Source organism: Symsagittifera roscoffensis, chromosome 5, assembly GCF_963678635.1.
Source record: "Symsagittifera roscoffensis chromosome 5, txSymRosc1.1, whole genome shotgun sequence".
NCBI lineage: Eukaryota > Metazoa > Xenacoelomorpha > Acoela > Convolutidae > Symsagittifera > Symsagittifera roscoffensis.
The window spans coordinates 37182626-37199040 of NC_087066.1; the positions used below are offsets into that span (position 1 = coordinate 37182626).

The window sequence follows — 16415 nt, forward strand, 5'->3', positions numbered from 1 at the left end:
CATGTTTAACGAAAGAATTTTTTCACGTTTACGCTTTATCATATATTGAATTACTTAAGAATGTTTTTCGATGAACTTTCCTCAAGGTCATTAATTTTTCAGCCATTTTTTTCGCGGTGAAATTAAGTCTGTCTCTTTGTATACCTGCTTTTTCATCTATCTTTTATGTATCTATTTCGATTACATATTTGAATGCGGGCTTCCTTATCTCGCCATGTTTAAGCTTTTTCAACGTATTTATTTTTGCATGTTTAACTAAAGATTTTTTGCACGTCTAAGCTACATCGTATATTGCAATGGTTAAGATTTTTTTTTCGATTCTCCAGTTTAAATTCAGTGTCTCATATCTATCTATCTATACTATATTTGAATGCTTGTGACAGCTATTACCTATGTTTAAGCATAATAATTTTGCATGTTTAACAAAAGAGTTTTTTCACGCTTAAGCTATATCATATATTGCAATGGTTAAGATTGTTTTCGATTTTCCTGTTTAAATTCAGTTTTTTTTCCATCAAGTTTAAAATAAGCAACCCAATTGTGTGGTGCTGTCAGGGTTTTGGCTGCTCAGGGTGATTATGGCTGCTCAAATCCTTGTAGTTTTCTAGATATAGCGTTTTTTAGGATTTTCTCAAATTTTTTCAAATAAGAAACTTGTAAATAAAAAACTTCTAAATCAGAACTTCTAATAAAAAAACTCCCAAAATTTGAAACTACCATCTGTGAAGTGACGCTTTGTCAGGGTACTCTCAAAGATTGCGAATCTTGCCTCCTAATATGACTGCTCAAAACCTTGTGAACCAGATATGATGTTTTTTGTGATTTTTTAAAATATTTTCATGAAAATTAAATTAAATTTTTTTCTTCAAACTTTGAAATTCCTAAACTGTAGTTAGGGGCTTTCAGAGTTATCACCGGGGATGCGAATTCGGCTTCCAATTAAGAATGTCCAAATCTTTTTAGTTAAAGAGATACGACGATTTCTGTGATTTTTTCGGATTTTTTCAGAAAACTCAAGTTACAAAATAATTCACAAAAGTTAAATTCCCAACCCTGTAGTTGTGTGCTGTCAGAGTACTGTCAAAGATTGCGAATATTGCTTTCAAATAAGACTGCTCAAATCTTGACGTTTTCGAGAAAAGACATTTTTTCTGGTTTTCAAAAAATACCTTTCTTAGAAAACTTAAGGTTGAAGTTCCTCAAAATTTGAATTTCCCTACGTTGTACTTGGGTTTTGAAAGAGTACTCTCAGGAGTTGCAAATTTTGCGTCCAAATGCGACTTCTCACTTGTTTTTAGTTTCCCAGATGGGATGTTTCCTTGTTCATTTTAAATTTCTTAAAGAACTTACATAAAACTACAAAATTTCATGGTTTTCAAGATTTGTATCAAAAAGTTGAATAAAAAAACATTGCAAAATTTGTAATTGCGAACCCTGTAATTGGGTGCTGTCAGAGCACCTTCAAAGAATGCAGATATTGTTTCCAATATATGCGGTTTTTTATGATTTGTTAAAAATTCGGAGTGCCGGAGGTGCGTTACACGCTAGTTTCATTAATCGAAAATTACTCGAGACAAGTTGAAGGGCAGTCAGTACATTTAGGGCTTATCCCTGATTTCTATGCGAGCAGTTTTGTTTAAACTTTAAGGCGATTGAAGTCCATTTTGTGCTCCTAAACTTTTCCGTGGTACCTGTAAGGAGGTCAAAATCGGTCTAGTTGATGTAGATCGGATGCTAGAAGTCGCGTAAGAGTCTTGACAGGGGATCAAATACACCCTTTCACGAAGACTTTACCACTTTGCTATTTCAATTTCAACTCCCAAAAATGACCTCAAAAGTTCCGCTTGTTTGAGTAATTTAGAAAAAAACCACTGTAGATAATTTCGTGTTTTGCAAAAAAATCATAATTATCATAATACTTTATAAACGAAACGGTATTTGAGAGTGCGTTTATTTCGATTAGCCAAAAAGTCTAAATCACACTAGAATTTCAAGGATCTACTTAACAATCTCCCCTCCCCTATGGTGTACTAACGAATTTCAACCCTTACAATGAAAACAGTAAATTAGCACAAGGGCTTTTTTGAGAATTCTAATTCTGCTACGTTTTGATTGGTCAAAAACTTGACTAACTTATCCTACTTAACAATGTCCCCCTTCTTGTAAAGGGGGAGATGGTTAAAGAGATCCTATTTTTTATTCAATTTACATCAAACTTCTTTTATAGAATTTCAATTATTTGAAGACAATGCTTTTTGTTCAGCACAAGATAGTCCTAAATTTTGATATTAACCTTGGAGGCTAACGGTGCATATTCCAGATAAATTCCTCCCAACTTTCGGAAGCTAAATAAGCTAATCTCCAGGAGAACTGAATTTGCGAAATTTTTCAGCCAATCGTCGCTCTTTTAACTGCCCAAAACTGATGGAATTTTACGCTTATTCGTTATGAGTTTTATTCTGATTAGCACAAATGTTTTTCAGACTTCTGGCGTAATGGCTTAACCCTTTATGCCTTTCATAGCAAAATTTCCATAAATTTCCAAATAAGTATTCTAAATATAATCACAAACTTGAGGAGCCAGGGTATTTCGGACGACCAGGGTCCAAAGGTTCAACTTTCTTCTGGCGGGTTTGTGTTTATATCTTTTGGTTTAATCCGCGCTTCCAACGACCGATTTGACTCAACCTCAGAAACCTTTCAACATGGTTTTAATCTCTGGATCTTTTATTGCTTAAAAGAAATAAAAGTTGGTCTTAAGGATCGTCATTCGCCGAACGATCATAGCTGAAAACTACAAAATACGAAGCTAAATAATTAATGGCGTTTACTATCAGATCATTTAAAAATTCAAAAACTATTAGATATGCAGGCCAACACTTCGATCAAAGACCTTTCATAATCTGGTTTTAAAAAGCGATATACTTCTTCTTTTCCAGAAATAAGACCATCTAAAAACATTAAAACTCAAACAGCAATATTTGTCAATAAGCTTTAATTCCTCTTTCTTCTGGATCCATATAAGAACAATGATAGACGGTGTTTTTGCATACGGCACATGTTTCGACCATACTCTTGAAAAATACATGAAACGCTTTTCCGTGTTTTTTTTCTTCAAAATTATGTTTTTTTTGCGTGTCATAGGCAAATTTTAGGCAAATTCGACAGTCACAGTCAATCAGGCAACGGTTTTAGTGAAAAAAGTCTTAAAAGTCAAAAAGTTTTGGACCACGGTTTTAGTCGAAAAATGACAAAGAAAAACCTGAAAAATTTCCTACCATTTTTTAAAATTTTTTTGCAGAGCTTGTTTTGACATTTTTAAGTTTTTTAATCCAAAGATACCGCTAAAAACGAACGTCATAAAAACATTTTACTGGAGTTCAACTGAAGTTATAAGATTTATTCCTCTATAATAAAGTGCTCGCTTGCTTTACTCGCTCGAAATTAGACTATAACTTGAAATTTTCAAATGTTTTTTCTTGATACTGGGATAACGTCTGATGATAAATGTTCAATGTCGTTCGAATTAGGGCTGAAAAGGCTTTAATTTGATTTATCACTCCAACCATTACGATGATTTTTTGCGGTAAAAACTTCTAGTTGAAACAGAATAAGCCTGCTCACTCACCCTATTTGCTCTAAATTAGAGCAAAAATCAAAAATTTCAAACTGGTTGTTCTCGTCTCTGGAGAAAAGTTTTCAAAAATTTTCAATGTCGTTCGAATCACAATTGAAAGGACTTTAATATGATATATCGCTTGACCCATTCCGATGCTTGTTTGTGGTACCTGATTTTGCGCGGAAAATTTGTTAATGTCGTTCGAAGCACGGCTGAGAGGGCTTTAATATGATATATCACTCCGCCCATTGCGATGATTGTTTGCGGTTAAAACTTTTGGTTGAAAATCAAAACAAGCCTGCTCGCTCAACTTATTCGCTCAAAATAAGACCAAAAATCAAAAAAAAATATGTCGTTCGAATCAAAGTTGAAAGGGCTTTGATACGATATATCGCGCGACATTTTCCGTCGATTATTTGTGGTACCTGATTTTGCGTGGAAAACAAAAAGAAAAAAACTAAAAGACACCCAAATGCAAAGTTTCTCTACCCGTTTTCAATGGCCGGAACAAAAAAATTTTGAATCTTAGCTAGCATCATGGCAAGGTTGGCTTTTATATTTGCAGAAGCAATAGCTCTTAAATTGCTTAGTTTGTAACAAAAGGTAGCTTGAAAAGGTAGTGCTTCAAGATCAGTTCAGTTTTTTCCATCAAAATCGTCGGAGCAAAATTTATGCTTAAGTTCAAAAGCATGATTGATCTTGTTTTTGCATGAGACTCCTGATTAGAAGCGCAGAAAATGATCACTCCCAGAATTTCTTACACCCAGAAATTCTCAAAGCGAAGAAAGTGCCCAAAATTGTTGAATTTTCAATATTTTTTGAAGTAGCTCACGCAGGACTGGAGAAAAATCGATATTTTTTTAAAAGTCTAATAACGCCTGTACGCATTACTGGCTATCGATTACCCTTGTGATATATTAGAAATTTTGTTTGTTTGCAAGGGGAAATGTCCCATGTGACCGATTTGTTATCGTATTACCATTTTGGCATGTAACTTTACTTTTGCTGTTCGATGGTGCAGTCACGTGTTTCCTCGCTTACCATTCCTTTCCCCTTGTGTTCTCTTCCACCGTCGCTTTTCCTCTCCGCACACGTGACTTGATAAACGGCTGGAGCCCCTGTGTTGTAAATGCCTCGCATGCTGTATAACTAAACAGCCCTCATTTTGCTTTGCTAGTTTAAAAAAGCCTCCCTAAAGGCATTTGTACAATTAGCCTATGTGCCAATAAACCGAAATGTGTTCAGTTGTCAAACCTAAAATTATCGAACATGGGAACAGGTTGAAATGTGTTAAAGGTTTAATAAGTCTTGAAATAAGGGAAAAAATTTTTTTGCAACGGCGGATTTAAACGACTAGAGTTTGTAATATTGCTCTTGTTTTTTCTGCGGCTACAACCATGTTTGTGATGGGGAAAAGTACCGAAAAAAAATAAATTTTGACCGGAAAAAGAACAAATTAATATTTTTTATTTGTCTTCTTATCGTAGTTACCATACGAGCTCGGTGACGAGAATCAAGGGTCCAATTGACATGTTGGTTGGTTGAATAAACATCTTTGTTTGCTTGTTTGTTTATTACATGTGCCAGTTTGTGTTCTTGAAAGCTTAAATTCAATTTACTACCTATTTTTTGTTATCTGAAGTAAAACAGGAAATGAAAAAGAAATACGAACGATTCCTTAAAAGTATTTGACATAATTGAGCGAAAAAATTATATATTTCTCCTGTTCTTATCCGGGGTTTGGGGATCCCTCCTGGTCGGAAAACCGAATGCCCGAAAACTACTTTAGCCAATCAAAGTTCAATAATCAAAAATTCAAATAGAAGTCATTTCTGAACAGTTGGTTGCAAATTTTGATTGGTTGAAAATTTTGGGACACTACACTCCTCGGGTATGAGAACAGTAACTGTTTCTTATTCGTTTTTGTGTCATTAGTAATTTATGAAAATTTCAATTGGCTAAATTTATAGTCGGGTTTTTGCATACCATTTGCATATTTAATAACGCGATATAATTCACCCACCATGATTTGGTGCCGACAAAAAAATCACGTGAATTTCATGGAAATAAACATCCATATAGTTTCACGTATTGTAATGTAGTTGTAACAGATTATTATATAGAAACGTTCAATTAGATATCAGATCATAAAAATGATAAAATATTCATAATATGATAAAATATTCATAATATCAATCTTTTTCTTTAAAAAAATCAAAGCTTGCTGTATCAATTATTTTTTAAGGAGTCGGCTCTTACGCTTTTCTTCTCAATGCCATACGATCACCTTCTGTACCGTCGACTCTAATCCATTTCCTGTACCAGCCCCCTCCCCCTCCTATAGTATCACCACGTACATATATGGTTACATTAATTCTGCATGCAGTATATATCTTCTTTGTATCCTCTTCTCCTACAAATATCTCATTGCGGGTGTCTATCTATTCCTTTCCCTTTTCTTTTGGTCGGTCGTTTCGTCCCCGTTTTCAATTGGTTCCTTTTCCTTTCCTCTATATTTAAACCATTCTCTTTTATGGTAGAATTATATTCCCTAACGACACATTAGGAGAAAGAGAATACATTAAACAATACAATGGTTAAGAGTTCACCGGTGTTAAATTCATACATATTGGTGCATTTTTTTGAATGATTATACCTTTTGCCTTTCATACGTAACAAAAAAAAACAACTCTCTTTCTCCAACATTTTGTTCTTTGTTCAGCTTTTTTATTATTTAAAGTGAATTGGCTTTTATTATTGCATTTTTGGTAGCATTATCATCAGGGTTCTGTAGAGATAGTTAATTATTGTTCAATTTTTTCCCATTCTTGGCCGGGTTTTCTGAAGAAAAACGTGATTAAAAAAGGCATTTCCTTCTAAGGAAACCCTTTTATACCATTGGGGAAATCCAAATTGCGTCAATTGTCAATTTATTCAGATTGCCCTGCTTGGAGAGAGCCTGCTCGCCTTAAGTTTATTCTACCCTAAATTGGAATTCTTTTTCTTACATCCTGTTTTTTCTGCGGTTACCTGTATGTAAAAAAGGACATGTGGAGCGTAAGACTTGCACTGTAAGAAGAACTTACCAGGGTTTTTAGATCTATACTGAAAGCATCTGCAATATAGTTATATGTTACCTTTTCTTTTAATTTGAGGCGAAATTGCGGATTTACTTGGTCGTTAGCTCGCGGTTTTACTTCATTTATTTTCCCCCTTTTTACCAAATACCTCTTGTTGGTAAAGTGCAAAATAGCAATCTGAGAGTAGCAATATTTTTGCAGTATTGCTCTAGTTAAAAAAAAAACAGGACTAGTTAAAAAAAAACAGCAATACTATCTTGCGCCAAGGGGAAACACGTGAAAAAATTGGCGCTAATTAGTCATTTAACTTTTTTCTTCTTTTTCTTAGAATTTCACAAACTTCATTGAAATAGTTTTTCTGTTGTTACGAGTTGATCATAATTTCAATCTTAGTATATCGTGTTCTAACTAATCATTGGCCATTTGCATATTCAGTTTTGAATATATTATTAGAATTTGACCTCATAGTTGATAGTAAATTTAATGTTAAATTTGATTTTGTGAGTCTAAGTTAATTTTTGGTCGGCAACAAAATGAAAGGACTTGCAAGGCTGATTTGAACCGGTGACACTTTTGAGTCAATCAGATAGATCTACTCTTATCTTCTGAGACGAAACTAGTATTGAATTAGCGCCCTAACTCTCAAAGAATTATACCAGCACGATTATTGTTTGATCTCAAAATGACTCAAAAACTCAATTATCATTTTTCTGAAACTATTTAGTAAATTTTGGGAATCATTATTGTACCAAATTTTCATCAATTCATCCTCATTATTTGAGTTTGAAATTTATTTCTATTTTTCTGGCTATCACTTTGTTTTTTTTTTGCTGATAATCAACCTGATTATGGCTGTAATTGTTTTACACAATCCTGTTTATACTTTTCTGGCCTTAGCTGTGTTTATTTCTTTATATGGAAATCTACATTATGTCAAGGCTTCTGATTTGTCCACGATTCGAAGGGAGATTATGAAAAGCGCGTCCCGTCATTTAGGCTCTCCTGAAAACTTGGTTTCCGATGGATCCATCGAGGAATCATCAGGAACTTTTATCGTTGACCTGCTAAATGGAAAAGTCTTCAGGGAGGGGCAAGAAGATACACCTTTGGGTGACATTAAACCCTTGATTGAGAAACAATTTCCTCCGCGGCCCGCACCTTCCGATGAGTCACGAGGCGGACGGTCGTCGAGGTCTAGGGGGGACATGAAGTCGGGGTCCCAATCAACTTCTGATGATAAATTTCCGCACGAGGGTAGCGACAGATGTGTAGTGTTCTATAACACACAACAGCTATGTGGGGTTTACACGCTGCCCTGGGCCGAGAACGGGTCTGCGCGAGTGTGTGGAGCCCAGAATCTCTTACCCCCTCCCCCCATGCCGGGGGTGCACGCCACTTCGAGAGCTACATTGTACTCGCTACTTAGTATCGTCAGCATTTCTGGTAAGCATCACATCGGTTATTTGAAAATCTTTAAGAAAAATAAAAGAAAATAGACCTAGATGTAAATATATTGAAAAGATTTTAAAAGGAGAGTGTAAATAAGAAATTTTTTGAGTTTCCTTCAAGTATTTTTTTGATCCACATGTTCACAAATTTTTATTTCAGAACTAGATTTCATCTGAAAAAGCATTCAAAAATTCAGTTAATTTTTCTCATGCCGCTTAGATGTTAATAAAAATAAATTTTTAAAGATTACATAAAAAAAACGATTGGCCTAAAAACATTTTTTGATGTATCGCCAGTATCTTGATCATGCCAAACTAACTTAAATTTACATCAACTACCAAGTTGCAACTGTCGATCACTATTTAATGATAAACTGGTAATCATTTCTGCACATTTCTTTTTCGATGTAAGGTACCGTTCCTTTTTCATAGAACTAATGTGCTTTTTCTGTTTGCAGGTAACTTTCTTCTGATACTGGCAGTATTAGTCAGCGCTGGACTGCAGAAACCTATCTACTGGCTTCTAGCCGGACTCAGCTCAGCCTGCGTTCTCCTAGTGGGCAGTGAGGCAGTCTTACTAGTTCCCCCCACCCTGCAGGTGTACGAGGAACAATGGCTGTTGGGGGAGTTCCCTTGTTATCTGAGTCATACTCTGTCGCTGGTCGCAACTGTCGCGTCTACCCTTTTCATTCTGCTAATTGCACTCGAAAGGTAATTGCACTTTTTTAGATGAAATTAGAATAGGTAGCATGGTGTCGAAGGATAAATGGTACTAAAGCCCTTTCAAGATTGTTTAATGACAACAGAATTTGAATGACAGCAGAATGTATATGGATGGAAAAATGATAGAAGAAAACTTGCATTTTGTTTAATTGTGAAATTGCATGATAGGCTTATAGTTAATCATTTTTTCATATTAAACATTTTTAATTACAATGTTGAAAAATTTAAAGCTAGTTTTTATTTTGTGTTCGCTTTTTTTCTGACCGTATGGAATTCAGTTTTTCGGAGGAATATATACAGGGTCCGTATAGGGTCTTATGCACTATATGGCTATCGCGCAAAACAGAATTTTCAGGCATATGATGTTTTTCTAATATGAATAGCCTTCCTTAAGCCAGCACTTACAATGTTTCAAAATATTCGTGTTTTAACAAAAAAATGCAAGCGTCACATTTAAATAAGCTTCTATTTTCATAACAAATTTTATGGAATACGACAAAAATCATAATGAAAAACATCCTGTGAGTCAGATGATAAACAATACGCTATGCCAGCAATTCGCACCAACTGTGTTGTTTTGAAGATATACACACGTCAGTTGGCTGTCAATCAACTGTCACAGAGATTGATTGACAGAACAGCAGGGCGGGAACTATAACAATAGGTTGGTTGCAGAATATAAATAGGGAGTCGAGTCTTATGTTTGATATTGATAGTATCAGGTGAAATCACCTTTGCTCAGTTGGGATTAAGTTAATTGAATATCAATTGCTGGCAGTTCAAGCTTCAACCCAGTTGTTTTCTGAGAAGGTGGTCTTCATTTGGGTTAAGCCTTAAGTTAAACTTTGACCACCTTATGCACAAAGGTTGCTCAATTTTCAAATATATTATGCCGCTACTATTTAGTCGAACCACTACATTAAAACGTCGGATTTCGAAACTATTCACCCATACATGCAGGGGCGGATTTAGGGGGGCAGATGCCTCCCCCTCAGAGATTCGACCCCAAGGGTCCCCCTTTGGTACTTTTTAAGAAATTTATTTTCGGCCGACCGACCCTAAATTTTTTCGAAAGGCGCTTTGGCGCCAATATATACTAATTTTGAAGGGAAGTGCGCGCCAAAAAACTCAATTTTTGGTCAAAATTTTCCAAAAACGGCGTTTGTGACCCTGTTTTTTTTTAATGTATGCGACGCTAATTTTTTTGTCTTGTCCAGATGGGTTTTTATAGTGTTTTGGTAGCGCTCGGAAACTCAATTTGGTAAGCCTAAAAAAAGGTCTTAAAATTTTTAATATTCTGCACGTTATGCGATGTTTAGGTACTTTGCGAGCAAGACCTCCAACTCCTCGGCGTCGTCTTCTTCGACACCTGACGCCTCTAGTACCTCATTCCCCACCTCCCCCGTCTCCTCTGTTTTGACAGTAAAGGGTGCCCAAGTAAGTGGGAGCATCACGTGGCTTCTATGTCTAGCGTACGGCTGCTGTTGGGTTCCGTTTCTGAAATACGACTCATGTATTCTCTCAGATGGATCCCCAATCAACAGGTGTCATCTGCGACGCCTCGACATTGCGAGGGCCGTCATGTCAGTCACTGAAGGATTCTTTCTACTTGCTCTTCCGCTGGCTGCTGCAGTTATACTTTTGGTTCAAACAACAGCAACGGCTCCTAAACCAAGACCGCAACCGCACCCCATAATCTCAAACCAAACTCAAAACAACCTTCACCAAACCCAAGCAAACAGACTAGGAAACCCTGCAATTAATGCTTTGCAACTTGGACGCCCTAATTATACTCAACCTGTTGGCGGGTTTTCAGGAGGACCTAGAGCAAGTACACGTCGGGTGGTGAGTTCTGGGTACCTGATGAATCAACGCTTCGCGATGCCTCCCTCATCATTGACGTCAAATTCATCTTCGCTCTCATCTTTCCCTCGCAACTCCATGCAGAGACGAAAACGAAACGACAAAGCAGTCACTGACAAAACATACAATGTAAGAAAAGGTTCTATGGACCTTAACATCATTAACTCCTCATTCACCCTGACTAGAGCCGTTACAAAATTTAAAATTTACATGTGCGATGATAGCAAATGATTTATAAGGAAACCAACCGGGACGTTAGGTTGATGAGCAAACAAGACGCCACACACTAGTTTTATCTTGAATCAGAGCTTTAGTATTAAACTGGCTGTAAAGATGAGCCAGTTTAATACTAATGGCTGTAAAGATGAGCTGTTTTTTTGTGAAACAGAAAATATGCTCCTAAGAAACTGCTTTTTATCTGCCACCAGTGGATTTAAGGGGGGGAGGCGCCCCCCGTTGGAATTTTTACCCCCTACCGATCCCCCTTTGCACTATTTGGAGATACCCATTCTTGGTTGACTAACCCTAAAAATTTTCTAAAAACGCCTTGGGAGCCAAAATATACTTGTCTCGAGGGGGAGCGCGCGCCTATTAAACGCGTTTTGTTTTGGTCGAAATTTTCGAAAAAGTGCTTAAAAACGCTTTTTTTTGGCCTGAGGACTTTATAAGATTTGGGAGACCCCAGTAAATCAATTTGATTTTTTTTTGAAAATCCCCCCCCCCCCTCGAGAAAGTCCTAGATCCGCCCGCCCCTATGCCAGACTACAGTTTTTTTGTTTTGAATGACATTTTGAAAAACAGGTTCTATAGTTAATGCCAAATTGTTGGCAATACAATGTCATTTTTGGTACACGAACGTGAACGAAGTTGATTAACCTAAAATTGTTCATTTGTACGTCGGTTTTTTGACCGAATAAATTGCTCAAGGTCAATTACTGGCAACAATTAGTCATTAGTTATAAATTGATGATGTTTCTGTTTCAGCTGGTTCGTTTGATGCTCTATGTGTTGGTATCCTACATCATGCTAGCCGCTCCTAGAAGACTCATGCACTTGTATCTCACATCCTCGCCCCCCGATTCCTCGTTTTCCTCCCCGACCTCACAGTCCAGTTGGTACCTGGCCCAAACAGTTCTGCACTGTCTTCTGTTTTTGAACACTGCAATATTTCCCTTCTTGGTATTGAGCATGTCTGCTAATATGCGAAGAGCAGTTCGAAAATTGTTGACACCTCACAGCACTAGAGGGCGACTGTTCACACACGAGGCTTCGGCTCATGCTGTTGCCAGACGTGCCCGGGAAATGCACACAATCACAGGAGGAGTAAACACAGTGGGATCCTCCGTCGGCAGTCGTGTCACCCCAACCAACCCTCTCGTCAGAGTCCGAAGGGCGGTAGACAACTCCTCAGTTCTCAGACCAAATCGCGATAATGCAGGAATAATTAATGACACTGTCACAGGCGGCAATCAACCTGGGACATCCGGAGATCCGATATCAGCCGGAGCGAGTATTTCATTCATACATGTGAGTCCGAGTGGTCAGAATCTAAACCGACTCTCTTCGGTTTCGATGTCGAGAAGTGTCTCGGTGAACAGTGGCGGAAGCAACAGTAATCGAAACTCATCGGCAAGCTCAGATAGCATGCACAGTTACGACCCGAACAACACAGAAGACTCGGTTTTTTACTCGTTCGCCCCTCCGCTAGCCCTAAACAACCCAACGACTACCCCCACATCCTCGACCTTGTCCCCTCCCCCTTTACCCGCCAACCACCCCCTTCTAAATTTGAAAACCGGTCAAGGGCTTCGATTGAGTACAATGCAACAATCGTTAATGTCCAGTTCGCCCCAACGAAATAAACCCGCCCCTGTCAGGATGACCGGGAAGATCTCGGCTGCATCAAGAATCCCCCATCCTTTTGATCGTGACTCGACCAATTCGTCCTCTGATTCGAAAGGAGTCGCTTTATACTCTCGTTCCGTGAGTCACCCCCCTATTAACAGCCGAAGCACTGCTAACCCTGTTTCGTCATCTGATGCGTGAATACGAAAACTGACGTACCTATTTTCGGAGCAAAGACTCATTTAAAATGACCTAATACTAATTGAAATTTTAAAACTTAACTAGGTTAATTTGATTGTCTTTAAATTGTCTCATAATCTACTTGGTTTTAATTCTACGAATCGACAGTAAAAGTCGAACTGACTGTAAATGTACGTGCAATAGTAGTTTTACTCAGTGTTTTCATATAATATGCTTGTTGTATGCCCGTAGTTGTTGAATTTATTAGCATGAATTCCAATTGTTTTACTTTTTTGCTTCCTTTGTAATTTGCATAACTTAGCTGAGCTGCTCAAGTTGTGATTCCTTAGAAGCGGTCAAAATAGGCCCTTTTTCAGCTCTCAGAATCGAACAATGTCAGTTTTAAACTCTTTGAATCGAATGTTTCCGTTTTGAATTTTTTTGAGTCGAACGATAATGTCATACCGCAGGGTATGATATTCTAATTCTTGAATCCGAATGGATCGATAAACCTTGTTTATCAGTCGGAACGATATAAAACGACTAGTTGACAGATAGCATTAATTCAACTCTGATTCTTATTTCAAATAGAGTTCGTCTTCTCTGTCTATCAAGGTCAAGTGACCGGCCGTCTAGGCGTTTAACATAAGATTATAAATAATATAAATAACATACGTTTAAAGTTAGTTTAACGATCCAGGCCGGATGATATTCCCCCTTGACTACAAAATTTATAAACAATCGTTTTTTAAATTGAGTTGTAAAGTCCCCTTAGGACTGACAGATTTATGAGTTTTATAGTCCCGATAGGACGTTGACATATCATTTCTCTGCTTGTATGTCATCTTTGGCAATTTCCTCCCCCTGACTTTCGTGTTCTTCGTCATCTTGTAATGTGTTGCTTTTCTTTGTCTGTTCCGTCCCGCCTTCTTGTTGTAGTTTCGTATTGACGAATAAAATTTCGTTATTGTTACCGGCTGTGGCGTCGTCCTCTGTGGGCGAGGTTAAATCGACTACTTCTGTGTGGCCTGTTTTGTTTCGGGCTAATCGCTTCAATCAGTTTTATACATGCTCTGTATTGGGGGGTCTTTTCAGTGAAACCCATTTCATGGATTAGGGACTTTAGGCTTGGATAATTGTCCGTATCTCGTTTGTCCGGTGGCGAATCAATTTCAAATTGGAGCGGCGTTTTCCTTCCTTCGTCGTGTTCATTGTTAATGGCGTTAATGGGTACCGGGTTCCCAAACGCATTGGACAGCGCCGATTGGCGGTTTCATGTTGATTTTCTTAACGGATCCGTTGAAATCGCGGGGGGTGTTCTTTTCTTTTTTTGCCTTTTAGGCGATGGGGCAATATCCTCTGATGAGGCCGATGATTGATCGTCATTATCCTCTTCGTCATTGTCTGATGTTACTGGTTGTGGTATGATGTTGTTATTGTTTGAAGTCTCGGCCGGGATATTCGTTTGCAAACTCATTCCGCTGGTTTGTAGCTTTCGTGTCGATCGCCCGCCGGACCGTTTTCCTGTTGCTCTTGCTTTCCGCTTTGTTGGACTATTCGTTTTTTCTTGTCCCAGCGTCTTTTTATTTGGTTTAGTTTCCTTGGAAGGCCAGTTGTTTCGTCTCGTCTGAACATTGGATGCTGGGGAGAAATAGGGTTCTCGATGTCTAAAAAACGTAGGCATCGTCTTGATCTCCGCGCGGATTTATAAGCAACGTAATCACTGAGTCGAGACGGTCTGCATTGTCCGTATATAAAAGGGTATGGGACAAATGCGGCAACGCTACTTCTTAGTAATCTTGGTTGTTTTCCGAATGTTTGCACCAAAGCGGTGTGTGGTGTATATGTAAGAATTTTTCCGTCTACGGTTTTGTATTTTTGTTCGAATGTTCTCGGATCCTTAACCTTCGTTGATATTCTAACGTTTTCCGTGCTACCTGATCTATCCGTTTTTTCGTGTTTTGGTCTACCGTTGCTTGTATTCCCTTATATCTTACGTTTAATTTATCCTTTACTATTTTTTTAGCTTTAGATTTTGCACCTGTGTCTTTTTGTGTCGGTAAGTCTGAGTTTGTCAGGTTCCGAGGCATCCGTTGCAAATCGTGCATTACTTCGGCGGGTAGTGGCGGCTTTGTAATATTCTTTCGATCAAAACATGCATATTTTGCACTTTCCCAATTTAAATTGTTTGGTGAACTACTAGTTGCTACGTTTGATAAGGGTGTGTTTGGCGTACGTCCCATGTGGGCCTCAAATGGTGAAATTTTTGTTACGCTATGTGGTGTAATTCTCAGTGTTTAAATAATTTCGGCTACATTTGATGCGAGTTTATACGGTGTAGTTGTTTTGTCGATTCTGATGACCGCTAATCTACGCTTCAAAGTTTGTATCATCCTCTGTACTACCCCGATTGCTCTATGATCATCGTCCGGCGCAAACAATAATTTCGTATTGCTTGTATTACAAAACAGTTGAAATTTTTTAGCTCTAAATGTCTGTGCTTGGTCACATCTTAATCTTCGGGGTACCACGTTATTCGAAATGTACCGTTGCATAAATTTAATAGCGATATCCGCTGTTGTATTCGTTACGACTTTTGCAGTTGGAAATTTAGACCACTTATCTTTTGCAACTAAGATATATGCGTCTCTATTTAATTCATCCGGAAGTGGCCCTGCAAAATCTAATTATACTTCCTCATTAGGTTCGACTACTGGTCCCATTTGGAACGAATGTTTTTTCCTATGTTGGGTTTTGAATTTTTACCTTGCTCAGTGCAGTGTTTGCAATTTTGTGCCATCTGCACAATTGCCTGATGTATTTGGGGAAACCAGACATGGTTACTAAAGTCCAACATTGCTGCCGATCCCGGATGTGTCAAATGGAGACTGTCGAGCACTGTCTGCCTCAATTGTGTAGAATTGACAATTCTCTCGTCTATTAGAAGGCAATCCTCTCGGACATGAAGCCTGTTCCGAATATTGTACCATGAAGCCTGTTCCGCTTCCTTTGTAATTTGCATAACTTAGCTGAGCTGCTCAAGTTGTGATTCCTTAGAAGCGGTCAAAATAGGCCCTTTTTCAGCTCTCAGAATCGAACAATGTCAGTTTTAAACTCTTTGAATCGAATGTTTCCGTTTTGAATTTTTTTGAGTCGAACGATAATGTCATACCGCAGGGTATGATATTCTAATTCTTGAATCCGAATGGATCGATAAACCTTGTTTATCAGTCGGAACGATATAAAACGACTAGTTGACAGATAACAGTAATTCAAATCTGATTCTTATTTCAAATAGAGTTCGTATTCTCTGTCTATCAAGGTCAAGTGACCGGCCGTCTAGGCGTTTAACATAAGATTATAAATAATATAAATAACATACGTTTAAAGTTAGTTTAACGATTCAGGCCGGATGATATTCCCCCTTGACTACAAAGTTTATAAACAATGGTTTTTTAAATTGAGTTGTAAAGTCCCCTTAGGACTGACAGATTTATGAGTTTTATAGTCCCGATAGGACTTTTTGACATATCATTTCTCTGCTTGTATGTCATCTTTGGCAATTTCCTCCCCCTGACTTTCGTGTTCTTCGTCATCTTGTAATGTGTTGCTTTTCTTTGTCTGTTCCGTCCCGCCTTCTTGTTGTAGTTTCGTATT

At 37.8% G+C, this 16415-nt stretch overlaps 1 protein-coding gene across 4 annotated transcripts; it reads left to right on the forward strand.

Annotated features, from left to right (window-relative positions):
- Positions 1–4614: 4614 nt before the first annotated feature.
- On the forward strand, positions 4615–13038 carry LOC134845675 (uncharacterized). Of its 4 annotated transcripts, none has more exons than XM_063862717.1 (5): positions 4615–5303; positions 5865–8142; positions 8606–8858; positions 10190–10862; positions 11718–13038. In XM_063862717.1, exons 2-5 carry the CDS (start codon positions 7548–7550, stop codon positions 12777–12779), a joined length of 2583 nt encoding a protein of 860 aa, XP_063718787.1. In that variant the 5' UTR covers positions 4615–5303; positions 5865–7547; the 3' UTR covers positions 12780–13038. The 4 variants fall into 4 exon arrangements, with proteins under 4 accessions (XP_063718787.1, XP_063718788.1, XP_063718789.1 ...); XM_063862718.1 differs by having other exon boundaries at positions 4615–5260; positions 5945–8142; XM_063862719.1 differs by lacking the exon at positions 4615–5303 and having other exon boundaries at positions 5832–6155; positions 6342–8142.
- Positions 13039–16415: the final 3377 nt, after the last annotated feature.

Excerpts from the sequence above, each read along its gene's own strand:
- LOC134845675 (XM_063862717.1), top strand. The coding sequence starts at position 7,548 with ATGGCTGTAATTGTTTTACACAATCCTGTTTATACTTTTCTGGCCTTA. Across the intron at positions 8,143-8,605 it reads TAGTATCGTCAGCATTTCTG|GTAACTTTCTTCTGATACTG; the intron begins GTAAGCATCACA and ends TTCTGTTTGCAG. Across the intron at positions 10,863-11,717 it reads TCACTGACAAAACATACAAT|CTGGTTCGTTTGATGCTCTA; the intron begins GTAAGAAAAGGT and ends TTTCTGTTTCAG.